The sequence below is a fragment of the Erithacus rubecula genome (assembly GCF_903797595.1).
Source record: "Erithacus rubecula genome assembly, chromosome: 18".
Lineage (NCBI taxonomy): Eukaryota > Metazoa > Chordata > Aves > Passeriformes > Muscicapidae > Erithacus > Erithacus rubecula.
This window is the reverse complement of record NC_136670.1, coordinates 13,750,740-13,777,526: the sequence shown is the minus strand read 5'-3', so window position 1 is coordinate 13,777,526 and position 26,787 is coordinate 13,750,740. Positions and strand designations below refer to the sequence as shown.

Genomic DNA, 26,787 nt, shown 5'->3' with positions numbered 1-26,787 from the left:
TTTTTAACTTAAAAGAATGCTTTTTGCTGTGAAACCTCCAAATGAGACATAAACAGATAAAACCTATTTGCTGCAGATTTTACTGGCCCTTAAATCCAGAGATGTATCTCTGTGTATATTATTACTCTTGATTAGTCTGCAGCAAATGAAATTATATGTAATCTTCTGAAAAAGTACAGGCAAATGTCACAAAATGTAGAGTTCAGTCACTGTGATCTAGTTACATGTGGAGTCAAAACCTGCAGCTACATCTTTTAGAATTTTACAGCAAATTCTCTATTTACTTTGGACAGTCAGCAAAGGAGAAATCATCAGAATCTGTCCAACCCCACTGGAGAACAGAGGACTAGCTCTAAATAACCTTTATTGCAACTTTTATTGAATTCTTTTTATCAATGTGATGACTCTGAAATACAAATGCATCATTTATCTACAGACTTCCTGAATTTTTTTCTAACATCAACAACTGCATCTAGTGTGCTAAGGGAATGCAAACATGAGCCAAATAGGCTCATTTTAAAGACATTTGTTGCTTTTCCTGTCACACCAGTAATTTTCTGTCCAGGTGTCTTCAAACTCCACAGGTATCCACAAAAAAATGACATATTTTTAATATAGATACATAAAGCCATTATCAGAATAATCTCATCCTCCTCCCAAATGAACATTTGATTGCAAGAGCTTCATAGTTTCTGAGTTCTGGCTCTATCAGGCTGTGAAAAAACCTTGCATAGATCTGTCTGTATTTCCTTCCTCAGGATCTGGATCTTTACATTCACTGAATACAGACTCAATTTTGCAAACTGGTACTTGACATGTGGAAAAAATCTGCAATACCTTCCCTGAGGTGAATGGGGGTCTTCTGTTCCCTCAGACCTGCTGAGGTCCCATTTCACAGACTCTGAATGTGTTTAGTTTCTAAAGAAGGAAAGGGACTCATCTGCTTCTGGACAAACACACAGAATACAAAATTATTCCACACATATGGTTCCATTTCCTATCCAAAGAATCTTCCTTCTTTCCAGTCTAGGCACAAACCACTGAACTCTGATTTCCTCTTGAACTGCCCCAGCCACGAGCAGTTCTTTGGAGCTGCTTCATGACAATGTGCACATGTGCTGAGGGCAAGAAAGGACACTAATTAGTATCTATTTAAATTAATATCTACAAACCACAGGACACATTCCAGGGGTTTTGTTGTCCTTGCTTGTCTTTATTTCGAAATTATCCTTAGCTTCTGCTGAATAATGATTCATTTCCAAATGCAGAAGATCATTTAGCTTTGTGTTCTTCATTAAGACATAGTTATTTTTACAAAAATAGAAAACCATGAGCCTTTATTAATTTTTGGTTTAACATACAGTCCATTTCTGTAGGAAGGAGCATTCTGGGCTGCAGAATGTTTGATTTATTGTTGATGGTTGTTTAATTGTTAGGTCATAGCAGGTCTTCTGGTCACCACACAAATGATCAAGCTTTTTCTATTATATGATTAAATCTACACAGATGTCAGAAAATGTTTGTCTAGAAAAATGACTTCAGGATGAACTCTCAGGTTGTAGCAAACAAAGTCAGGAGCCCCTTTAGGAAGGAGACAATTTCATTGCCTCCCAGTTTGGATTCTCCATACACACGATCCACAAACGAGATGGGAACCTGTTGGAACAAGCAAAATGGTTTGTGAGGTTCAAAACCAAAACCATCAGAAATTCTGGGAACAAAAGAAAGACCTTTGAGGTGTGTTCAGGCACGGGGAGGAGGAAGCAGCAGGCTGGATCCTCTGTGCCAGGGCCTTTAATGGTGCCCCAGAGCTGGGGAGGGTGGATTTACTTGGTTTAAAGCTGATCCAAAGACATTACTCATGGCTGGATGATCCACCCAGGCACAGCAAACTAACAGCTCCCAAAGCCTCCAGCATCTCCTTGTCAGCCAGACTCAGAGCCTTGGAGTCAGTGCCTCAGGAAGCACAAATCTGCCCCCAGGAGCAGCTCAGCCTCACCCTGCCTGGCAGATGCCTTCAGAACATGACACTGCCTGCTGTACAAGACCTGCTTTTAGCAGTTTCTGGCCATTTTATAGATTATCTGCAGGATTTACAGGCATTCAACACATTAATTTTGGCCTCCTTAACAAAGTGACACTGTCCAGATGAACTCACTACTCCTGAGATGTTGGGAATGTTCTGCTTTCACTCCTCTGAGCACAGGAATTAAGCAGAGTTGTGTCTGCACTTCTGCCTTCCTTGCACAAGAGGTTCTACCATTGGTCTCACAGGCAGCATTTTCCAAGGCTCTATTATTCCTTTTTAACTGGCACAGCTCAATCTCAATTCTCAACTTTGCTGAAGAAATATTTTTCCCTGGGATGCTGCTCCACAAGCAAAAAAGGTGGAAGAAAAGAGCTGCTTTGTTGTGAGGAAATGCTCTACCCTGTGTCAATAGAGAAATGGCACACATGAAGCTTAGAGAGAGAGAATTCTCTGACAATTCACAGTCCTGAAATGAGGATGAAGAACTGGCTCTGAGATTCTCCTGCAGAGAGATTCCAAGTGAAGCATCTTTAAAGAGATCTGCAAGAGCAATTCAATGAAATAAAAAGGCAGCAGAACTGCTGGAGATAGAGAATCTAACAATTTCATGGAGTTTTTTCATTGACTGTAGACAGCACAAAGAGTTTAGAAGCAGAGTTGTGGGAGCTGAAAAGTTGGAAAATAACAAGGCAATAACTGACAGAGAACGAATCTGAAATAGAATCAGGCTGCTGGAGAAAATGAAATGATTTGTAAAGACTTGAGTAGAGATGCCTGTACAATAGGAAGCAGGGTGGTGTATTTTGACTTCTTTCCCTCCTTTGAAGAACCTTGTAAAATTATGTGCTGCTGAAGGAATGGCAACAGGAAGAGGGGAAGGATCTGAGAAGCCAGAGGAATAAATAACTGCAAGTTCAGGTCTGGCTGGAAAAACAGAACTCTACACATGGAATTTCTCTGTATTAATTTAAAAATCTTGGCTGTTTCTTGTCAGAAACCTGTGCAGCCCTGGAAGGGAAGCCCAGGGCACTCTCCCAGCTGCTCCTACCTCTCCAATGGTGAACCCCAACTGCCTGGCACGCACAATCATCTCCATCTGGAAGACATAGCCTTTGGAAACACACTTCTCCATCAGCTTCTGCAGGACTTCCTTTCTGTACAGCCTGTGAACAATGCAAAGCAAATATAACCTGAAGCCCAGTTTCTGGAATTTAGAAATGCAGATAGTGTGTAGGAGCCTGAACTGCAATCACTCAGCTCATTACTATTTATAAAACTCTAAGGAGGTCATGGGAGCAGCAGCTCTTGCAATCTAATCCACTGTTTCTTCCAACCTTCCCAAACAGATTTCACACTCCACAGTAAGGAAGGTCTGTTCTTACTCCAGCTCCTTATTCAGCATGAACTTTATGCTTTTAAGTTCCTTATTCCAATAAACTTTAGGAATTACAAACCAGACCCATACCTGAAACTCCCTGTTAGGTCTGATGCCCCTGGTCTCAGCAAGACCTGAGTCAGAAAATTGGCTCCACGACTGCCAAAGAAACATCAGAGTTGGTTAGTCCAAAAAGATGGGCACTTACTCCAGCCAGTAAAAACCAGGCACAATCCAAATCCACTCCCTGTGACTCTAACACAGCTTGTGCTCCAGATTCCTTGCAGGATAAATAAATCAACATCAACTCCTGCCTGTTCTCTGGCAGGGACAGGAGCATTCCAGCTGTGCAGGCTGAGGTGTCCCTCCAGCTGCCAGGTCTGAGTCTCAGCTTGTTCCCTGGATGATGGGACTGCATGTCTGTCCCAACCTGAGGCTTCTGTTCCAACCCATTTTCCCAGCCCACCCATGTCATTCCAGTCCTTCTTGGTGGATTTTAACCAAAGAATTGGCCACTGGTGGGTGCTCCTGGTGTTTAGTGGCATTCTGCAGTGCCCAGCACTTCTGGGGACTAAAGAGTTGAACTTACAGGATGGAGTACTTGGAATTCTTATTTACAAATAACAGTTTTTTGTGTAAAGAGCTGAAAAGTACTAACCTGATTAACTTTCTTTTCAAATCCCAGCCATACACTCCTCCATTTCCTTTATATCTTGTTCCAGATACAATATCAAAATTGCCTTCTTTCTGCTTTCTATAAACAATTGGTTTTATCAGAAAAACTGGAGGAATGTTTCAAAGTACAAATTTCAAAATAAGAACCATCATTCTTTCAGTACTGTATATTTTACAGACTTCTGAACAAATAAGAAGAGAGGAAAGCAATAGTTAGGCTGGCTGTGAGTATTACTCAAATACCTGTTACTTGTTCTCTTATAAAAAGCTACTTCAGGAAATCTTATAATTATCTTTTATCCACTATGGCATAGAATTTCATAGACTCAAAAATAATTTATAAAGATCGACTTTCCTACTATAATCAGCACTTACCTGATAAACTCTGGGATAAATTTTGGCTGCAATGAAAGGAAGACAGATCAGAAAACAGGGCAGGGGTGAAACAGCAGCAGCCACTGAAAGCTGAATAAGAGCCAGCAGTGCAGCCTTACATGGTGGGAGAGGTCAGCATCCATAATAACAATGAAATTCCCAGTGGCATACTTCATCCCATGAATGTAAGCAGTGCCTGATGGAAACACAAACAACTGTTTTATCACACCAATGCACAGAGAAACTTCACCTGAAATGTCATTTCCAAAGCCCCAGGACAGGGCTCCAAAGGATCATCAATAATTCCAGCCCAGCCTGTGCTCAGGGGGTGCAGGGCAGCAGGGAGGATCAGCTCTGGGAAAGGTTTTACAAACACACTGCAGTTTTGTGTGCATCTTTTAAGCTTGTTTGCTTACATACAACTTGATGAAAATGTGTTTCTGCTCTTGGGCTTTACTGTGATTTTTTCTGGATTTTTGTACATTGGATAAGTCAAAGTATCCAGCAGATTCTTTTATCTGTTTTCACTAATCAGTTAATAAGGACTTACCCAGGCCCAGCTTCCTTGCTCTGGGTCTCAGAAGCTACAGGAGATAGAGAAAACACATAAATTACTTGACATATAGTTTTAAAAAAGACTCTAAAACTTGCTATATATTTTTTTTTCTTTAAACAATTTTCATAAATGCAACTTAATCCAGAAATACTTTAAAAAACTTGACATTTACACAGTAACAGATTGGAAAAGTATCTGACTGCCACTAAGGAAATTACAACATCTTGTACATAACTGAGGCTTATGCTGTAATATATTACAAAGATAAAAATAATAAATCAAAAATTCCTGTTCTTGGGATGCAATGAGACAGATTAAAAATAAATCATAAGCCCAATCCAGCTTTCATCTTTCTCATTTCCTTACTCCTGCAGTCAAATAAAATGAAATTAAACCTTATCCAAACCCCAGTCACTGCTCAGGAGCACACAGCAATGCACCAAGGATCAACAGCATTTTACAAATGATTCATGATTTTACACATTTGGTTAGAATGCAGCATTATAAACTATAATGAGCTTACATGTGTCTAAAGTGGTGTACAACAATTATTCAAGGATGGGAAGAAAGTGCAGAATCCAGGGAATCCATCTCAGTTCTATAAGAAAGTACTTATAGTATTAAAAAAAAAAAAAAATACAAAAAGAGTTACCGAATACACAACTCACTATTTTATCTGATCCATATATTTTTTCCAGTTGCTGAGCAACTTCCTGTGTCCCATCCGGGCTTCCATCATCGATGATGATAATTTCAAAATCGATGCCACTGAAACGAGAATGATTTCCCAATGAACAGGGAAGGGCTGCCCGGGGAGCTGTGGATCCCATCCCTGCAGGTGTCCAAGGAATTCCTGGCGGTGGCACTCAGAGCTGGGGATGTGACACGGGGGGACTCGATGTGCTGGGAGGATTTTCCAATCTCGGGGATGCGGGTTGGGGACAGGGTGGGGATGTGACACGGGGGGACTCGATGTGCTGGGAGGATTTTCCAATCTCAGCGATTCTGCTCCTTCAATGCGGGTTGGGGACGAGATGGAGATGTGACACAGGGGGGTCTCGATGTGCTGGGAGGATTTTTCCAGCCTCAGCGATTCTGTGCCTCTCTGCGGGCTCTGTGCTCGGATGGTGTCACCGCCTTCCCCCTGTGCCGTCTCTGGGTCCGTCTCTGGTTATTCGCCAGCCCTACAGACCCGTCTGTCCCTGCCCAGCCCCGTCCGAGCCCCGCCGGCGCGGGGCTGCGTGCCCGTACCTGTCGCCGAAGGTGCGCACCAGCAGCCACACGACCAGGGGCAGGTTGTCGCGCTCGTTGTAGGTGGGCAGCAGCACGGAGACGCGGCCGGGGCCCCGCGGCGCCATGGCGGCAGTGACGCGGCGGAAGCGGCGGGGCCGGGCCGGGCGCAGCGGCCATGGCGGGCGCGGCGGCCGCGCGGCTCCGGGCCGAGATCCGCCGGCGGGAGCGCGAGCTGCGCGGGCTGCGGGAGCGGCTGGCGGCCGAGCTGGCGCGGGGGGACACGGCCGAGCTGGAGGAGGACGGAGAGCAGGAGCAGGAGGAGGGAGCGTGCGGGCTGCGGCAGCCCCCGGCGGCCGAGCTGGCGCGGGGGGACGCGGCGCACGCCGAGGATGAGGACGGAGCGCGCGGGCTGCGGGAGCGGCTGGCGGCCGAGCTGGCGCGGGGGGACTCGGGGGATGCCGACGAGGAGGATGAGGACGACGACGAGGAGGAGCAGGAGGGAGCCCCGGGTTTCCCCGCGGAGCTGCCGCCGCTGCCGGCGCGGGCGGCGCTGAGCGCGGCCGAGATCCTGCGCTACAGCCGGCAGCTGGTGCTGCCCGAGCTGGGCGTGCGGGGGCAGCTGCGCCTGGCGCGGAGCTCCGTGCTGGTGGTGGGCTGCGGCGGGCTGGGCTGCCCGCTGGCGCAGTACCTGGCGGCGGCCGGCGTGGGCCGCCTGGGGCTGGTGGATCACGACGTGGTGGAGACCAGCAACCTGCAGCGGCAGGTGCTGCACGGCGAGGCGCGCTGCGGGCGGCCCAAGGCGCGCTCGGCGGCCGCGGCGCTGCGGCGGCTGAACTCGGCCGTGCAGTACGTGCCGTACCGCGGGGCGCTGCGGCCGCGCTCCGCGCTGCGCCTCGTGCGCCAGTACGACATCGTGGCCGACTGCTCCGACAACGTCCCCACCCGCTACCTGGTGAGCGATGCCTGCGTGCTGGCCGGCAAGCCGCTGGTGTCCGGCAGCGCGCTGCGCCTCGAGGGGCAGCTGGTGGTGTACAACCACGGCGGCGGGCCCTGCTACCGCTGCCTGTTCCCCGAGCCGCCGCCGCCCGACACCGTCACCAACTGTGCCGACGGCGGCGTGCTGGGCGTCGTCACCGGCATCATCGGCTGCCTGCAGGCGCTGGAGGTGCTGAAGATCGCCTCGGGAATGGGCTCCTCCTTCCACCGCTACATGCTGATGTTCGATGCCCTGGAGGGCAGGTTCCGCAACATCAAGCTGCGCCCGAGGAAAGCGGACTGCGCGGTGTGCGGCGAGCGGCCCAGCATCACCTGCCTGCAGGATTACGAGGCGTTCTGCGGCTCCTCGGCCACCGACAAGTGCCGGGCCGTGCGGCTGCTGCCCGGCGCCCACAGGGTCTCGGTGCAGCAGTACAAGCAGCTGCTGGACGGGCGCGTCCCGCACCTGCTGCTGGACGTGCGGCCGCAGGTGGAGGCGGACATCTGCCGCCTGCAGCACGCCCTGCACATCCCGCTGCGCCGGCTGCAGGAGCGCGACCCGCCGGCGCTGCAGCTCCTGCGCCGCAGGATCGGCGAGGAAAGGCGCAGGGCGGACGGCCAAGCCGCTCTCCCCGTCTATGTTGTTTGCAAGTTAGGGAATGATTCCCAGAAGGCTGTAAAAATTCTGCAGGAGTTACCCGACGAAGAATTTGGCGCTCTGGTAGCTAAGGATATTAAAGGGGGGCTCATGGCTTGGGCCACTAAAATTGACTCAACGTTTCCTCAGTACTAGAATTTTAAGTGGTGAAAAAAACCCCACACATTTGCAAAGTTCTGTAGGGTTCCATCTCCTCTTTGTAATGGCTATATCACATGGTAAAAAACAGACAAAAATACCATCCTGCCTTTTTACGTTACCCCTTTTTTTTTTTTTCCCAAAAAAAATGCGTATTTTTTTAGCTGTCTGATTATTTTTATAAAAATGTAAATCTATCCATGAAAGTAGAAAGAGATGTGTTCCTTGGTTATGATTTAATAGTAAAAACTTGGCATAACTACTGACCTGTGCACGTGACGATTGAGAATATCCTAATTAGCAATTATAACCTGGAGAACAGCAAAACACAGGAATCATGGTTTTACTCTCTCTAAAGTGCTGAACAAACTGAAACGGTGCATGAAATGAATAAAGAATAATTCCTGTTCATCTCTGGCTGGTCTGTACACCTTTAATCTGTGCCAGGGAATGGCCAGGACAGCACGAGTGGCCATGGTGGTGAGCACCTTTCAGCTCTCTGCAGAGCCCGTGTGCATTTCTGGACTGGAACAGCTGCAGGTGCTGAGAACTTCCAGAACCATCCATCCTCGTTTATGGGATGGCAAAGCAGTGGATTCCCCAGCTTGAATAGAGGAACTGAGGTTAACTGCTAATGAGACATAAGTTTGACCCCGGAAGGTTTGTAAAACACAGAAAATGCGTTTATCAGTGCTTAGAAGATTGCAGAGATTGAGAGATAATGAGGAGGTGAGAAAGGAAAATATTGATATTTATCTTTTCCTCCTGCAAGGACAAAGATCTGTTTCCTGAGTTTTCTCCCTGTTGCTGTGGCACTTGCACCTCCCCAGTTGGATTTGCTGGCATGAAGAGCTCTGCACATCTGGGGAGTGTCTGTACTTAACTGAATAAAAAAAAAGAGAAATAAATAGCTTTTCAGCAGAGCTGCCTAAGGCCTTATCACCTCAGCATAGTAATTATCTCCTTATATTAATTAAGGTATGGATTTCTTTACTTCCTGAGGAGGAAAGAAACACCTGTCATGACTAATCTTCACATTGTACTGGGAAAAAAAAGAATAATGCCATTATAATTAGTAGCTGAAAAGGTGTATTTTGGTAAAATAAATTTGAGAACAGCCACACTCCCAGCTGTGTTATAACAAGCCATGGTTCTAGCAATGGCAGTCTCATGAAGGAGCAGTGAATTTGTAAACAGAGTCAGATCTTGTAGTTTAGAGGACAATGAAAATGTGAAAGTCAGGATTTAATTAATCTTCAGTGTTGGTGGTGTGTGCCCAAGGGTCACTGGGGGCTGGAGGCACAGCTCAGTCACAGTGTGAGGCTTTCCTCTCCTGGCAATTAGAAACCAGGGGGGCTTGTTTGACCTGGGTTTAAATTTTTCTGTCTTCACTGTGATTTCTCTTCTCTGTGATGTCAAGAAGAGACTGAAATGCAGGAGGCACAGTGGCAATAATTCTGGAATACCCACAGTGGTGCTGTGTCCCATCCCTCACCTGGCAAAGGGATTCCTTCCACTCATTCCAGGCAAGGTGAACCCAAGGATTTGGGGAGAAGGGAAAAATAATGCAAAAGTTTGGAGCTTTCCTTTGTGAAACTACAGAGGGAATAATGTGAGGGCTGTGTGCTAGGTGGCACTGCAAGTTCATAAACTACAAGATTCCTGAGCTGAGAGATGCAATTCAAGCTTAGCAAGAGCTGAGGTCCCTTATACAAATCCATCATTGTGCAGGTCTGCTGAAAAAAAAGACCAGGGAAATAAAATAAAATGGAGATGAATATTAACGTGGATTAGGGTAATGTAAACAACAGGAAAATGCACACACAAATTTTTGTGGTTTGTGTTGCTTGGTTAAATATACCAGCCCTGCTGCTTTACCTCCCTCTGCAGCTTCAGCATCTTGGTGGGGAAATAAATGTGCAGGGCAGGAAAAGCAGCAGAGAAAAGCAGAATATAGCAAAAGACAGAGAAGAAATGCAGTGTTTACAAAATTTTATTCTGCACTCCTCTGGTGCACATCACTTCTCCAGTCTCTGCAGGTTCCAAGGAGCCCATTCAATAAGGATGTTCTAGAATAGTTGTAATAGCTAAAATTCACAGAGTGTGGGACTAGGACAAGGCAGTGGGGCATTGCACCTGCTCTGATGGGAGCACTGACAAAGCTGCACCTCTGTGCTCCCCTGGCAGCAGCTGGGACACTGCTCTCAGCACAGGAAGAGAAAATCACCTCTGTCTGCTCATTCTCCAGGCTTTTACCACTGCCTGTGCTCGTTTGATCTTGTCTTTACATTCCATTTCAAGTGATTGATTCAGAGCCAACTGAAAGGTGTGGTGGTGCTGCTTTGCCCTCTTGTTCTCTTCATTATGAAGTACCTACAATTCTGATATTTCATACTCCTGCTAAGAACAAAAAATAGCTGCCCTCCAAAGTGATGCCTGCCATGTGAACCTTACCAGAAAAGCAAGCTGGTAGAAATTCAGTCTAGTCCTGCTGTGGTTCAAGTTCTCCAGCTAGAGAAGAAGCTCTTCCTAGTGTGCAGTAGGGGTAATTGAAATGATGGTGCCCACTGGGATGCAGTCAGCCCCAGAGTGAGTGGGCAGGGAGGGGAGCAGCCTGTGACCCCCTGGGCACAGCTCCAGCTGCTCTGCCTCCCTGGCACCTCACTGCCTGTCACTCTGCTGCCCTGGCCCTTTGCTGGGCTCACTGGGGAAGGAGCAGCAGTGGGATGTTCTCTGCTGGCAGGGGAAGATGTGGTTTGGTCCACAGGGTGTTTGTGCTTGTGCTAAGAGACCAAATCCCTGCTGGTGAAGAGAGGTTATCTCCAAATTTACAATGGCTCCTTAGCAATTTGGCTGGGGGATGCAGTCTCTTAGGCAAATGGGCATTTACCTGCTCAGGAGCAGTGCAAGGAATGATGGAATTCACAGGATGGTTTGGTGGGATTGGACCTTAAAGCTGATCCCATCCCAGCCCACCTTCACCATCCCAGCTGCTCCCAGCCCCATCCAGCCTGGCCTTGGACATCCCAGGGATCCAGGGCAGCCACAGCTTCTCTGGCACCTGTGCCAGGCCCTCAGCACCCTCACATTAATTCAAATTTTCTTACCATTGGTCTCAATCTACCCTTTTTAGTCTAAACCAATTCCTCTTGTCCTATTGCTACAGGCCCTGCTGAAAAGTTCTTGTTTTGTGAAACACACTTCTAACTTCACTAAGGGTTTGAAATCCTTAAAAATCATTGAAGTGTTTAAGCTTGCCCTTTCATCTATGTATTTATTGGATAGATATGTATGTGCACAGCCAGAGGTGTATTCCAGGTGAGGGACTGATATGTTTTAGGCAGAATTTATACAAGTCATTTCCAGGACTTGTGTGTTGTCATTTCGAACACGCTTCTGAAAATCTGCTCTCAATTTCTCTTTACTACTGGAGTAGTGGGAGGCAGCAGGTGTGACAGTGATTGGAACTCATTAAAACACTCTATAGCTGCCTTCTCATCCTCAATTAGATTACTATCTTCTTTTTTTAATCATTTGGGGTAGGTTCTGTAATTTCTTTTATAATAAAATCATTACCAGGCTGCTCTTTTATGAGTGATGGAGGTGTTTACATTGCCCATGTGACCTTGAAAATCTTAGTTTTAGTCAGATAAAGTTCCATTAACCTTTTAAAAAGTATCACTTACCAATATTATAATTATAAATAAATGCTGAGTAAATATTTTTGGGAGTTTCACACTTCCCAGAGATGATGGTGATGGAATCTTCATCCTTGTTTCATTGCAGATCCACGAGAAGCCACAGCTGCAGTGCAAGGGGTTGGATATTTCCCTCTGGATGTTGAGTATTTTATCCACCCTTCTAAAGTGGGTTCCTCAGGACGGGGATTTGCCGGGAGCAGCCTGTAGATGGCAATGTAAGATCCTTGGATCGGGTTAATTCCTGCTCTGCCTGGATGGAGCCTTCCCCAAACACCCCTCACACCCCGGACCTTTGGGTTTCTCAGCCATTCCTGGCTCTGCCAGCAGCACGGAGCCACCTCTGGGGCCAGCTGGGCATCTGGGGCACTGCCCCTCTGCCAGTGATAAATGTAATTATACACAGTACAGAAAACAGCCAGAGCTGTGTGTACAGGGAGCACTTGTCCTTTGGCTTTGCCTGTCAGGAATGTGCAAAAATGTAACTGTACCTCATTCCAGCATCCCAGAATCCCAGCATCCCAAAATCCCAGAATCCCAGCATCCCAGTATCCCAAAATCCCAGAATCCCAAAATCCCAGAATCCCAGAATCCCAAAATCCCAGAATCCCAGCATCCCAAAATCCCAGAATCCCAAAATCCCAGCATCCCAAAATCCCAGAATCCCAGCATCCCAGTATCCCAAAATCCCAGAATCCCAGAATCCTGGCATCCCAGCATCTCAGAATCCCAAAATCCCAGCATCCCAAAATCCCAGAATCTCAGCATCCCAGTATCCCAGCATCCCAAAATCCCAGCATCCCAAAATCCCAGCATCCCAGAATCACAGGTTGGAAAAGACCTCCAAGGAACATCCAGTCCACTCTGTGCCTGATGCCCCCCTTGTCCCCAGCCCAGGGCACTGAGTGCCACCTGCAGCCCTTCCCTGCATCCCTGGGGATCCAAACCTCCCTGGGCAGCCCCTGCCAGTCCTGGCCACCCTTTCCATGGGGAAATTCCTCTGGAATTCTCCTGGTGCTTGCAGCACTTCAGCTGTGTGCTGGAGCTCCTGCTGTCAGTGGACAAACTGCACCTGCAGCTTTCCCCAGGTCCCTCTCAAAGGAAAGTTTTCCCAAACCAGTTTCAGGCTGCTGGAAACCTCCCCTCACTCTGCCTTGTGATGCTTTGCAGCCTTAACTTTGCCCACAGATGTCACCAGAAATATTCCTCTCCAAAATTAAAGTCACCTGCAGTTGCACTGTTGGGTTTGGTTTGCATGAGGATAATATGTATGGATTTCCCAGAACGTGCTTTTCTTTATGAGTGGAAGAAATGGAATCATCTTTTCCTTGGCTGATCTGGGAGCTGCCAGCCCTGTGAAAGTTATGGATGATTTCTCTCAGCTGCTTTGTGACATCAGGTGCATCACTAATGAGAATGAGAGCAGCATTTCAATCTATCATTCAGCAATTCTGTGTCAAAACTTCATTACTCCATAGAATTAACTATAGAAATTTATGCTGGTGCCTACTTTGTTCCTGAGGTGGGCACCATTTAAATTACATTGTCATCTCTAACAGAAAGATAAACATTATTATCTTGCTGACCACTTCACTTGCATGACTGAAGCTGCCAAATGAGCTGTAAAGTTTTTTTAAAAAATCCCAATCTCCAGATGATGGCTGGGAATTTCTTATATTCCATCAGTCCCTCGAGCAGCTAATTATTGTGGTTTACAGCTCAGTTTTTCTGGACCCACACTGAATGTAGGAGTTAAATTATGACCATAATTAAGGATGGCTACAGAGCTGCTGTCATTAACGAGGGGACCTGGCAAAGGAGGAGCTGAGACCTCAGCCTGACAGAGTTACACAGGTTTCTGTGCCCTGCCTGCCTCTGGTGCTGCACAAGGCTCCAGCTCCTGTCACAAGGGCTACAGGGATAATGAATGAATATTTATAAAGTGTAGCAAATATGCTCTAATTACCCTAATTGGCCTGCTGTGGTTCCAGTTATGGCAGAACTTTATTTCTGTTCAAGTGACATTTGCTTCTGGATTAGTTCCTGCAGGCAAAGGAAAAGTAGAAGCCCTGCTGAAGAGGGCAGAAGATCCCCTGATATCCTGATCCTGCAGCTCTCACCATGCTCCTGGCAGGCTCATGGCTAATAACATTCCTCATCTCATTAGGGATTTCTAGGGAGTGTTTCAGAGGATGTCAGACACTGGGAAATGACAAAGAAAAACAGGGAGAAAAAGAGAGGGAGGACTAGTTTTATTGTTAGTAATTAATAGACCAAACTCTGAACATTTTCAGAACAGGGATGGGTAAGATGCCACAGAGGACATGGCAAAGGAGTGACTGGCAAATCTACTGGTTTGCAATTTCTGCTGTAGCAATAGAACTTTTGAGGTGCATTTTTGTTGGCAGGGGTGACATTCCTCTGCTGTCAGATGAATGACTCCAGTTCCTTCAGATGCCTTCAGATCTTTTAGAATTCTGTAGGCTGCACTCTCTGTGTCTGGGATACTCCAGATCCACCAGCTCATCAGACTTGGGATCTTTTCCTCCCTGTATTTTGTATTTGTATTTTGTATTTTTTGATGACCACTGTCATCTTCTGGATAAATAGATACTAAATCCACTAAATAGATACTGTGGATAAATAGATACTAAATCAAATCTTGCATGAGGTAGCCAACAGAACTATTAACACAGAAGAAATGGGCCATGCAGTATTGTACCCACTCCTGGTAGTAAATGGTGAGTAATGACTGTGAAAATGTGAAATCTCTGACACTTCAGCCAGAGCCAGCTCAGGGCAGAGGTTCATGTGAGCAGGGATTGATGTCATGGCCTTCAAAGTCAGACTTGACTCTTATTGTTTAATTTCTTATTAAACAGCCAATTCACTCTATGTAGGTTTAGAATGATCAACTCCACTTTTCAGCCTGTTGCAAACCCAGAAGAGGGGTGTGAAACTCTGCAGCAAACAATGCTGCTTTTGCACCAGGCTGAGGCCCAGTGGAGCTCTGCCCCCAGAGTCAGGAGTGTATGGAGCACACCAGTTTCCTTCCCAGTCGTGCTTCTGACAATGTGGGGAGCTGTGATTCAGCCCTGCATGAGCTTTGTGTTTAATCAGACATTGTTAAAGCCTCTGAGTGTTCAGTGACATTCCTGAAGCCTCTGTGGAGATCTGGGCTGCTCAATGACAGTGGGAACATTGTAAAGGGTCAAATGGAGACAAGCTCTAAATATTCCCTACAGAGAATTTCTTAAGACCTTGACCAGTGGTGAATGTTTACAAAATATGAATGGTTTCAGCTCACCTTCTCTGATGTGCTGTTGGAGAAGCCACATGGCTCTGCCTTCATTTCTGTGTTGCACCCACCAAGGGGTTTGAGGGAGGAAGAGGCTGGAAAGGGAAGGATTTTGGAGAAATCACCTTACCTGGAAATTCTGCTTTCAACAGGGACTTTTCTACCTCAGTTTTTATGGATCCTTCCTGTTCTCTTCTGAATTGCACAGAATCTTTGTTAAAATATTTTAAAGTTCTGTCCCAAGGAGCTGTGATTGTGATTCTTGGGACAACATGCAAGGAAGAGGTATCCCTACACAATCTTATACCTGGATTTTCCTGCAGGGGGATAATTCCTTTGCTGGTGCTTTCTGGCACAGCCTGGCCCTGCTCAGAGCTGAGCTGTGCCCCAGACCCCTCCCTGTGCCACCAGGAGCACAGGGACATACAAGAGAGCCCATCACTGTGTTCATCCAGGGAATACAGCCCCTGCTGTGGGGCAGTTCCCTGCCCTGCTGGCTTCAGCAGAGCACCCAGTGCTTGGGTTGGAGCTGTCCTGGTGACTGCACACTCTGGTAAGAGCCAGAAAGGAGTGACAGCTCTCAGCTGTGTCACAGGAAGCAGCCAGCTTTTGAGCCAAGCCATAATTCCCCCGGATTTGACTAAAAATCCAGATAATAGACTGACCACCTGAGAGCCCCCAGGGGAGCTGGGGCACAGCAGGTGGGCTTCACTCTGCAGCTGTGCTCTGGAGCCTCTGAGCTGCATTTATTTAGCACAAGCACTACAGCAAGTCCTGCCCTTACAGCACAGCAGGTTGGTTGCAGTCCCACGTGCTGAGCTGGGTACCAGCACAGCTGCCAGGTTCAATGTGACACAGTGGGACACCCCCATGCCCCTGCCCTGGCAGAACTCACAGCAGGCAAGATGCTTTCACAGTTTGGCTCAACCAACACCCAAATCCAGGGTGATATCTTTATTTAATTTTTATTGGACAGGGGCTTTAGAATCAAGCTCTAGTTGTGGGATAAAAAAAAATTAAGTGACACGTGAGATAAATGAGCATTAATGTAAAGACAGTGAGAAAATGGATGGCCCCACAGCATTTATTAGCTAGCAGAACATGGAAATGAGCTTAGGTTTTATTTGGTAAGTCTTGATTTCTCCTTATATTCACATACAGCTCCTTATTTATGGCTCAGCCTGTCAAACACATTCTTAGATAAGCAACTGTTGCTCACAGGACTAATCTAATTACCAGTTCTTTTTATAACGAACGCTGACACAAAGGTAGAAGATGCACAGCACTTGTTCTGGAGCCAATGCTCCAGATGATCAAACAGTTTTGAAATTTAAAAAAAAAAAAAATGGGGAGAAAAATTTTTTGTCACGATGTTCCTGTTTTTTGTCCAACTCTAATTAAAGATGAAGAACAAGAGTGAAAAGCTGGTTCGTTTGCAGCTTTGGCACAGGATTAATTGCCAAGAGTTTAGACTGGAGATTTTAGCACTTTGCAGTAATGTTCCATAGGCACATTTCCCTACCACAGGCTGGAGGATGCTAGAGCCCTAATTATTTGCAAAGTGCATTTTAAAAAATTTGGGAATTTTCCTTCAGGAACAAGCACATTAGAACAGCTTCAAATTGTATTTTAAAGACATTTGAACAGAAATATCAGTGTGCTGTGGGCTTGGCCAAACAGCACAGACTGAGAAACTGATTTTACTTTTTTTGAAAGGACAGTGTTGTGTCTTTGGCCTTTATTTAAGCCATAAAACCATTGTGCATTCTGACATTTCTCGTAACCTGTTCCAGAAATGCCAATAAGAAATAGCATTTCTGAAAATTAATACAAAAGAAGCATTGGTCAGGGTGATGGGGACTTCTAAATTTCCCAAGCTCTTAACTGCTAGTAAGTCATTTAACTAAAAAAGAGTGGAAAACAGGTGAAACTCTTTGAATCAGCTTTTCTTTACCTCTAAGCACACACGAAACCAAACAAATGGATTTAATTATTTTTTAAGTTCTGCAGTTTTTCTCCTGAGCTGTTCTGCAAGTCAGGGTCACTCCCACTAAAATAAAGAGGGTCTGTCCTGAACCTGCACAAACCTGTGCCAAAGCCAAATATCCCCTGTGCTCCCCCTGAGCTCAGCACAGAGCCTGGCCCAAGATGAGCCACACCTGCTCGTGCTTTAGGGTGTTCATTGCTTTTTCCTGTCCTATTCCAAACCTTCCCCATTACCACCACGTGTGTGATGGCAAAGTTAACCCTGTCCTGAGTCCCCCTGACACAGGACAGTGAGGCACAAAGCTCTCAGTGCCCCCATCCATGACTCAAATCACATTTTTTTCCCTCACTGGCAGCTTCCCACGGGCACAGATTTCCTGCTGGTGCCACAGAGCCGAGAGCTCCCGTGGGAAGGGCTGGCCCCAGTTTGCCCAGTTCCCTTGCAGAGCTGGGGGACAGTGAAATGGGAACAGATGGTGGGGAAGGCTGACATCTCCTCATGCATATTTCACTGGATTTGCAGCTAGCCACCTCTTGGTAATAACATTAAGTGCTACAAAACTCCAAGGCTTTGTTCCTTGGAATGTTGCATTCCATGGCATCGGATCAATGCTATAACATCAATTCAATTCTGAAGCTGGTGAGCTCTGAGTATTTACATTTTAGCAAGGTTATGCCATAAACAGCTCGATTCTTCTGTTCTGCTGTGGTTAGGGCTGACTTGCAAAGAAAGAGCTGGTTCTGTGGTGAGTGGAGAATCTCACTTGATGTTTTTTAAAAGCACAATGGGACAAACATCTGTGGTTATTTCCATTACGCTCTAAGGCGTGTTACTGGGAGAGAATTTAGCCATTCTGATGTATTTACATTATTTATATACAAGAAGAACAAGAAAAATGGTGGCCTGTTTAATGATTATGTACATTGTGATTCGGTTGGAAAAATGTGTATTACAAATGGCAAAACAGCCTGTCAAGTGCATAATTATATGTTGCTCATTTTGTTTTGTTCTTGCCGGAGAAGTTTTAATTCCTTAAATCCACTGCATGATCTCAGTGAAAGTTCTGCCCTATATGTTATATGGGGGGAGGAAAGAACAGCATAATAACAGACTTCTTAAACAATATCCTGCTCAGGGCTCCTCTTTGTTTTAATATGAGGGTTTACCTTCGTTAGGTGCTCCCAGAGCGAATGAAAAGATGGAATCTGGTACAACGACAGCAAGAGAAACAGTAACACAGATTTCATTCATTGTCCCTAGCCTCGGAAGAGAGAGTGGTGAACAAAACCTCGCTGCCTTGCGACTCATTGCTCATCTGAGACTTGGCTTTCAGCAGGAACTGCGCTCTCCTGTACATGATCCTCTCCTGCTCCTGCTTCAGCTCCAGGTAGGAGCGGGAGAAGGTGTGGAAGATGGAGGTGACCGGGAAGGCCATGAGCAGGATCCCGCTGAGGATGCTGCTCAGGGCCACCACCTGCCCGGGGATGCTCCTGGGCACCATGTCCCCGTATCCCACGGTGGTCATGGTGATGACAGCCCACCAGTAGCAGGCGGGGATGCTGGTGAACTCCTGCGAGTCGGCCATCTCGTTCTCCACCACGTAGAGCAGGGGCGCGAAGAGCGCGATGGCCACGCAGAGGAAGAGCAGCAGCAGGCCGAACTCGCGCGTGCAGCGCCGCGCCGTCAGCCCCAGCGTCTGCAGCCCCAGCGAGTGCCGCGCCAGCCGCATCACGTACAGGATGCGCAGCGCCCGCAGCACCCGCAGCACCAGCCCCACCTTGTCCAGGTAGATGTTGCCCGAGCTGGGCTTCGGGGAGCCCTCGGAGCCCGTGTCCACCAGCAGCGTGATGTAGTAGGGCAGGATGGCGATGATGTCGATCAGCGTCAGCGGCCGCCGCAGGAAGGAGAACTTGCTCTTGGCCTGGATGAATCGGAGCAGGAACTCCAGGGAGAACCACGCCACGCACACGGACTCCACAATGAAAATATTGTAGCACATCTGGGAGCACTGGCCCTGCGGGAAAGAGGAGGAGTTTGTAATCGGCCCTGGGTAATAACTGTTTTAGTTGGTGCGGTGACAGGAGGAGAGGCTTCTGTGTTGGTTTTTTTTTTTTAAACCCAAAATATTAAAGGGATTGAAGCTGTTGCTATGGGGAAACACGTTGGCAGTTTGGAACGTGCTAAATGCAAACCCTAGAAAGGCACTGCTTATTCCACAGCAGATACTGCTTGGGAATTTCAGCTTTCTGAACAGCGAATTCCAAGTCTAACAAGGTAATATACAGAATAGTGGACGCTAACAGAATTTTCTTTGGACGTAAAACTGGATAGATTAATTCTCTTACAAGTAATTGAAAATCACGTAACATTTCAATTACTCTTTGCGATATTCTCCCCCCTCTAAGGACAGCTGCAAAATTCCCATTGAAGTCAATAGCCTCAGACCTTGTGCTTGCTCTGCTCTTCCCAGCACATACCACTTGCCATCCTAAAAGCAAACTTACCTTTTCCTCCTCCTCCCTCAGGTCAGGCATGGTGCTGATGGATAAGTTCACTGCTGTAATAGTTACAAACAAAACAGACAAACACGCAAACACCTTTCCAGGAAGGCCAGACTGGGGCCTTTCCACCATGTCTTGCAACTTTTTCATGCACAAACCAATTTTTGTCTCCTCTACCGTTTCACCTGTTGTTTCATTTTCTAGGAGGTCATCCTCCCGTTCATTAATCTCTGTCAGCTCCTCCATTTTTTGCAGGTATCTCCTTTTACAACACCAGTCCAAGTTGTCTTCCTCAATGCCCCAGTAGAGCAGCTCCTCCTGGAAGGACAGCGCGCACATCTCCCGCAGGAGCCGCAGTTTGCCGACCCTCAGGAAGGTCAGGATTGTCCTGAACGCCCCCGGGTTGCGGTCGAAGAAGAATTCATTGCAGGTCACGTCGTAATCGTCACAGATGTTCAGGATGTCGTCGAAGTTGGTGCAGAACTTGAGCTGTCCCAGGCGGGTCAGGGGGAACTCGTCCAGCGTGGTCCAGGGCAGCAGGTACTTGATGCCCCCCACGTTGATAATGATGTGGCGCTTGCGGTCGTCGGGGTGGAAGCCTTTGAGGAGATCCTCCTGAGGGGGGATGAGCCTGGCTCTTTGGTAAAACACTCCCTTGAGGGTTTCAGATTCTGGAAAGAAGGTGTGGTTGAAGGAAGCGTCTGAGGTACAGCTCAGGGCACTATAGTCATAGTCGGAATTTTCTCCAGGCATAAGAGTCATCTTGGAAGACAACTTTGCATCCCTTCGCTGCTTCTGCAAGTGTCTTCTAGAACAGAGAACAGACGGGGGTGAGGAAATGGCAGGCTGCTCTCAGGTTTTCAAAAAAATGTAGTGGTTGGAGCTCAAAAGCATTTATGGATGATAAGAGCAGTTGGAAAGAAAACAGCAGTGGCTGAGTGAGGACCTTTCTGGGCAGGCTGGGTTTGTCCAGCACTGACCCCACACCAAGGGCTGTGCCCGGTTCAGGAGCTCTGTCTACCACATGGAGGCTTCTCCTGTCTCGGATACAGAGGTCTCAGTTCCCAGCAGGGAGTATGGAATAATTCCTCCATGTTTCTGGTTCAGAGTGGCGTTATAAAAATGATGATAGTATCACATTAGGGCACAGAATTCAAGTGTGTTCTGTAGAAAATGAAACTGTATGATTTTTTTAAGTATTACTCATAGAACTTTGGAGTATTTTAGTACCCATGAAATATATAGAAAGAATCAAAAGTCAATTATGTTGTAATTCAGTAAATGCACACTTCTAAAAACCAGTTAGTACAAGACGAATTTCTACAAGGCCATCTGGAAACAATTTGGGGGAAAAAAGCTCACTTATATTGGTGATCACAAAAACATTTGTATAGATTTTATACACAATTAATGACATGGCAACTCCCTTTATATGGCCTCATTAACAAAAGGTTGCAAAGAAATACAGGATTTCCATGCAAACCTTGGAATGTTGTTTCTCATTGCCACCCTCCATGCAGTAATAGGGTTTTGTCCTTGCTGTATGCTGAGCCCAGCTGCCTTTTATCTCTGATTATAAGAACCCAAACATTTCCAATGACAACCTGGAAAATCCTGTTTGAATTCAGCTCGTGCAACACTGGCATAAAGTCCATGGTGTGAGGAGGATATCAGCTGGGTACCAAACACAGGAGCTGGAAATGTCCAAACTTCTGGCCTCCCTAATTCACTGCACTTTAAGAGTCAGCCTGGAATCTGCTGCTCCACAGGAGGCTGTGCAGCCCTGCTCCAACACCTTTTATCTGCACACTCGGCCTCAGCTTAGTGCATGGAGTCCCTGAGTTTCACTTGATAAGAGTATTTATTTATTAAGGAGATTGTACAATATAGAGATATTAAATATGCACCAGTATTTTGGCTTTCTAGCCTCGGGTTCACAGGAAAGGAATGAATATTCCAGTTGATTGGCTTCAGTGGCAGTAGAGTTTTGTTCTTCTCCTGGCTGCACTTACCTCCCTTGGATGTGCACCCCAGGGATACCCCCCCTGCTAGGGCCACTTGCTGAGCCACAGGACCCTCCTTTTCAGAAGCTGGGTTTATAAACCACACCAGGAGTGGTACATACCTATTAGAGAAGAAAAACTTCATAATTACACAACAGCAAAGGTCTCAAACCACAGCTGCACCTGGCTTTAAAAGCTGTCCTTGCTGCAAGGGCAGTTACAATGCTTTAATCAAAATCTCTCTCAGTCCTGCTCCTAAGCTTCCTGGAGGGTTTGGGCTGAACAGAGCAGCTCTGTGCACACTTACAAACAGGTGGCCCCAGGTCAGCTTTGGATGGAGTGTTGTTCCTCCCTCATACAGAATCACAGAATGGGTTGGGTTGGAAGGGACCTTAAAGCTCATCTTGTCCCACCCCCTGCCATGGATCAGCAGAAGAAATGCCACTGGAGCACAAGCTAAAGGTTTGATATGGAAACCAGGGCTGCCTGGTAGATGTTTATGTAGGACTTCATCCCTCAGACCAACTGCTGTTTGATTTAAAAATGCCTTTTCCCTTCTGCCTCAGCCATGTCTAAGGCAGGGCTGGTCCAAACAGAATGAAGATTATGACTGATATAAGATATGGATAAGTGGGAGCTGTTAACCATTTTCCCTTCTGTAATACCAGATGATGTTGGTTAGCAACAACTTATCCTCTGAATCTCAGCCAAGAAAAATGAGGAGGCAGCTCATCTCTGTCACTGGTTTGATCTCCCAGCACATCCACTGTTGACACAATGGGAAGAAATGGAGAGAGGGAAATGTAAATGTTCTGCGTGTGTCAGACACACGCTGCAACCCTGAGGCAGCAACTGTGAAAGAGCAGAGCAAAGAGAAAGGCATTTTTCCTCACTGCCAGCTCCCCAACCTGTGTGAAACCATAAATGGGACAAATGAATCCCCTGTGTGCCACACTGAGTGCCTGCACTTAGAAAAGGTTGCTCCTTGGGTTGCCATAACCAGAGCTGGCAAGCTTACAAATCCCACGTAGGATCTGATGCTCCACATGGGTTATTTTCATGTTCTCTGCCTCAGATACACGCAGCATCATATCTACAGGGGAAGAGTAGGAGGAGATAGGGGACAATAATAAACGTGGCCTGACTTGAAGGAAGAGAGAAGGGAGAAAAATAAACCAGTGAATTTCTCTGTGTGGTTCTTCTTTTCCTTCTGAGGGTGCCTTGACAGAATGATGGTCAGTATTGCTTTAGGATGAGAGAGATCTAATTAATGGAAGGACTCCTTCCTGTAGAGCTTAAAGCCCAAGCAAGCTGCTTCATTCTCCATTGCAGCCTGATGGCACTGGGGACAGCTGATAAGAAATTCCTTCAGGAGTGAAGACAACACACTGCAATGTAAGGTCAGACAAAGACATCAGCCTAGAGCCCCAGCCTTCCCAGCAATTAAACAAGATGAACTTGAAGGATCTGCTGGAACAGTAAAATCCCCTGCTCTGCTCTGGCCAAGTCAGGCCCAATGGTAAAATGTAAAACTCCTGAGCAGCTCTCTGCCCTTGGAATGCCTGGGACTCACTGACACCCACTGCAGCCTCCTGGCTCCCCTGCTCTCCTCCTGGGCAAATCCCCTCTCTCTGAGCATCTCTGTGAACTTACTGGGGCAAGAACTGCCCCTTCCTGCTTTACCCACCCTGGGAATTGCTCTGGCCTTTGGAACTGCAGTAACATGGAATAACTGGCCTGGGGTAAGGGCTCTGGGTGACTCCAAGGGGTGGACTGTGCATGGGAAGTAACAGAGGACATATTTTCAAAAATCTGTCCTGCACAAGATGATATCCATTATGTCTGGTGAAGAAATCAAATTAGGAATCCGTACTGCCCTTACTTGCAGCCAGAAGTCAGGAAGGATGCCAGACTCCGAGGCAATGGGAAAAGAATTATTAAAGATGCCCTTCTGAGGGGAAGAAATAGAACTCATGAGAAACACCATAAAATTCCACTGCAAGTGTCGTTCCCCCCCCCAGTGTCCTCTGCAGTATTTTGAATTCTGCAGTGCATCTCTGATGTAATCAGAGCTCCTGCAAGGAGTCCTGCTCCTGCTCCACGGTGCAGACAATTCAAAGTTGTGCCTGGATGATAACAAGCCTGCAAAGAAGATGCAGAACTCCCCCCTAGTCTCTTCTAACATTTCCAGTGCCTGCAACTCATCTCTGTTGCTTTTTACCATTTGCAAATAAAGTTTAAAAAAAAACATTAAAAAAAGTTTCAGATTTCAGTGCAGGTAGAATATGAATAAAGGGATTCTTTTGGAAATAATTTCATAAAGAACAATTTAATGATCTCTCCTCCTTTAGTCTTTCCTTAGTTAAGCAGGCAGCATTTCCAAGCAGTGCCACACTCAGCTGTCTCCTGGCACAGGATTTCCCTGCTGTACCTGACTGCCAGGTACCTCCAGCCACACTTCAAGCCCTACTCCTGCAGCTCTCCACAGCCTAAGAACAGATCCCAAACTTCAACTCTGCTTGCAAAAGTGCATTTCCAGCCAAATCAGAGTAAAACTTTGAAAGGTCAATGTATAACATGAAATTAAACTCTCCTGAAAAGCAGATAAACTGAAGAAAAATATGCTCTGTCTCTATCTTGCTCTCCCTGAGCTGGGCAGTTGTGGCATCTTATGACAACCTACAAACACAATTATGTCAAATATGTTACTCACTGTTTGGTTTTATAAAGCTGAGCCTTATTCTACCGATAACAATCAGAAGTGAAATAACTTTGTAGATAACTTATATCCCCAGGAGAATGTTCTGAAATACATCAGGAATAACAACCGCAGTTACTCTGCTGCTGTGAAACATATTTATGACAACAAATTTTAGCAAGTCACATTCATAGCAAAATCTTAAACATAATTTTAAAAAGTAAAGAATTTGACATTTACTTGGATTGATAAATATTTTGCTACCGCAACGAAGATATGCAGTCACGGAAGAGTTCTTTCATGCTCGTCCTGCCCTCACCCCCTCCCCAAGTCTTTTCCAATGAAAAAAAAATCTACCGGAAAGACATTGCCTATCAAGAACAGTTCACTTGATGCGTCTGTCAGTCAGTCACCAACGAGCAGAAGTCAGCAAATACACCAACATAAACCACATCCCTTAATTATTTAAAAATAAAAGCCATAAAGGACCTTCAGCTTAGGCAAGGCGGAAGAAATCGGAAAGGCGAGCCTCCATCCCGCGCTGTGCAGAGCCGGCCGGGGCGAGCCCGAGCGAGCCCGGAGGGTGAGCCCGGAGCGCCTCAGCCTCGCCGGCGGCGGGGCCGGGCCGGCGGCAGGGCAGCAACGAGCCGAGCGCTCCGGGGCAGCAGCCGAGCGCCTCCCGCCGCGGCCAGCCCGGCTCCGGCGCCCAATGACGGCCGCTCCCTCTCCTCCATCCCTGCGGAGGGACAGAACCTGTTGCTGCAGCCGGGGGGCCCCGCCCGCTCCGGGGGCTCGGGCGCTGCCCCCGCGGTCGCCCCGCGGCTCTCCCGGAGCCGGCAAAGTTGCCCGAACTTGCCTGCGAGTTGCCCGCGGCGGGCAGGGAGCGCGGAGCCCCGCGGGCGGCTCGGTCACCGAGCGGCGCCTCCGCCGCGCCGAGCGCCGGCACCCGGACGGGAGCGCTGCGGCCGAGCCCCGGCCCCGGGCATGGTGAGCGCCGCCGCCACCGGCACCGGCACCGCCACCGGCACCGGAGCTGAGCCCCGCCGGGACCGGGAGCGGCGGCGGCGGCAGCGGGAGGAGGAGGAGGAGGAGCTCCCGGAGCCGAGGAGGAGCGGAGCCTGCCCGCAGCCCTGCCCCGTCGCAGGTGGCATCCCGGGCTGCCCCGGGACCGCCGCCGCTGTGTTCGGGTGGGACAAGAGCCATTGCAAGTGGAAGCAGAGGTGCCACCCTGCTCCGAGCCCGCTCTGCGCACACGCTCCAGCACTGCCAAGCCCGTGCTTTGCTCCCTTGCAGCGGTCAGCACGCGGGGCTATTGTCACGCACGGAGAATTCTGCCTAGCTCTACTTTTTAATGACACTTGTTTGCCATCTGGCTGGCAGTTGCCCCGTGGATGTAATCCCGGTTTGAAAGCAGCGGGCAGTGCCGGTGCCGGGGTTACGGAGTCCCCGCAGCTCAAGCCCTGTCGCAGCCCTCGAGCGAGCCGCTCCCATCCCGTGTGCCGAGGTCACCGCACCTCTGCGCTCCCATTCCCCTTCCCTTCCCTTCCCTTCTGCCGCTGCTCCTGGAGGGAAATCCCTGCATCTCCTGCGGGATGGGGACAGTCCCCGCAAAGCGACAAGGTCTCTCTGTCCTGTGGGCACTGTGCCCTTCACCCTGCCCTGCGGGGTCTCACTTCAAGCCAAATCCTTTGTTGCTATGGTAATACAAATGAAAAATCTATACTATGGTAATTTTAGCAAAACACCTCTTTTTTTCCCCCTGAACTAAATCGGACTGTGGCTCGGGATTGTGTGGGCACACAGAAATAGTCGTGCTGATATTCCTCAGCCGGAGCTGTTGAACAGCACTTGTGCAGAGGGCTGGCAGCGATTGGGGCTGCTTTCCCCTGGTACTGCACAGGATTTTTGACTTTGGAAAGGTTTCTGGGCAGGCTCTCAGCCTTTGTCTTTCGCAGGGAGGTGATTAGTTTTACTGACCACAATGACAGAGAGTTTTGCTTTTTGTACAATAGTCTGTGATGATCTTGCTAACAGAAGCCTGTATTTTTAGAAGTCTTTGCTGTCAAAGAGGAAGGACATACGAAGTAGGGTCTCCCAGGGAGTAATCAGGGAACAGTTCTGGCCAATGTTTGCTGTAATAACTTGGGTGACACAATGGAGGCATTTTTACAACATGTGCAGTGATTCCAGCATGGATTTCACTGAGATCCTGCAGAGCCTGTCTGAAACTGGAGGAGAACACACGATGTGGTGTGCCACAGAGGGGGAGCAGCGAGCCCTGGAGGGACAGCCAGGCAGAGGGACAGACGCTGTGGGGCTGTGCTGCTCACACCGCGCTGCTCAGAGACATCAGAGGGCGGCATTTCTGTTCCTTTAGCGCCAGCCAGGCTGGGCTGGAGCCTGCTCTGCACTCGCCCTTCGGAGAGATGCAGGCAAACAGAGAGCAGAACAGCAGGCTTGGAGATGTAAGCTGTGTGGAAGGCTGGAATTCATTATTTGAGCTGGAAAAGAAAGCACAATGTAAGGACTCAGAACTGTCTTCAAATGTATAAACACATTTGCAAAGATGACAGTAAACACTTGTCCTG

General features: G+C 47.7%; 3 protein-coding genes and 1 long non-coding RNA gene across 6 annotated transcripts in view; 2 read left to right on the top strand and 2 right to left on the bottom strand.

Moving 5' to 3' along the window:
- The window catches only part of LOC306809855, a 639,653-nt gene that overhangs the window by 194,710 nt on the left and 418,156 nt on the right, over positions 1-26,787 (top strand). The gene's annotated exons all lie outside the window — the stretch shown is intronic.
- On the bottom strand, positions 1,193-6,368 carry DPM1 (dolichyl-phosphate mannosyltransferase subunit 1, catalytic; the record flags this gene model as incomplete). Its single annotated transcript, XM_079321523.1, has 9 exons — positions 1,193-1,656; positions 3,078-3,192; positions 3,495-3,563; positions 4,063-4,158; positions 4,455-4,480; positions 4,574-4,650; positions 5,005-5,038; positions 5,679-5,778; positions 6,262-6,368. 9 exons carry the CDS (start codon positions 6,366-6,368, stop codon positions 1,552-1,554), a joined length of 729 nt encoding a protein of 242 aa, XP_079177649.1. The 3' UTR covers positions 1,193-1,551.
- On the top strand, positions 6,357-8,025 carry MOCS3 (molybdenum cofactor synthesis 3). Its single transcript, XM_079321522.1, has one exon. It carries the CDS (start codon positions 6,419-6,421, stop codon positions 8,009-8,011), a length of 1,593 nt encoding a protein of 530 aa, XP_079177648.1. The 5' UTR covers positions 6,357-6,418; the 3' UTR covers positions 8,012-8,025.
- KCNG1 (potassium voltage-gated channel modifier subfamily G member 1) lies at positions 16,113-24,953 on the bottom strand. Of its 3 annotated transcripts, none has more exons than XM_079321366.1 (4): positions 24,689-24,953; positions 21,511-21,623; positions 19,502-20,306; positions 16,113-19,011 (listed from the first exon to the last, which is right to left on the bottom strand). In XM_079321366.1, exons 3-4 carry the CDS (start codon positions 20,258-20,260, stop codon positions 18,241-18,243), a joined length of 1,530 nt encoding a protein of 509 aa, XP_079177492.1. In that variant the 5' UTR covers positions 20,261-20,306; positions 21,511-21,623; positions 24,689-24,953; the 3' UTR covers positions 16,113-18,240. The 3 variants fall into 3 exon arrangements, with proteins under 3 accessions (XP_079177492.1, XP_079177493.1, XP_079177494.1); XM_079321367.1 differs by having other exon boundaries at positions 19,502-20,303; positions 24,689-24,771; XM_079321368.1 differs by lacking the exon at positions 21,511-21,623 and having other exon boundaries at positions 19,502-20,303; positions 24,689-24,806.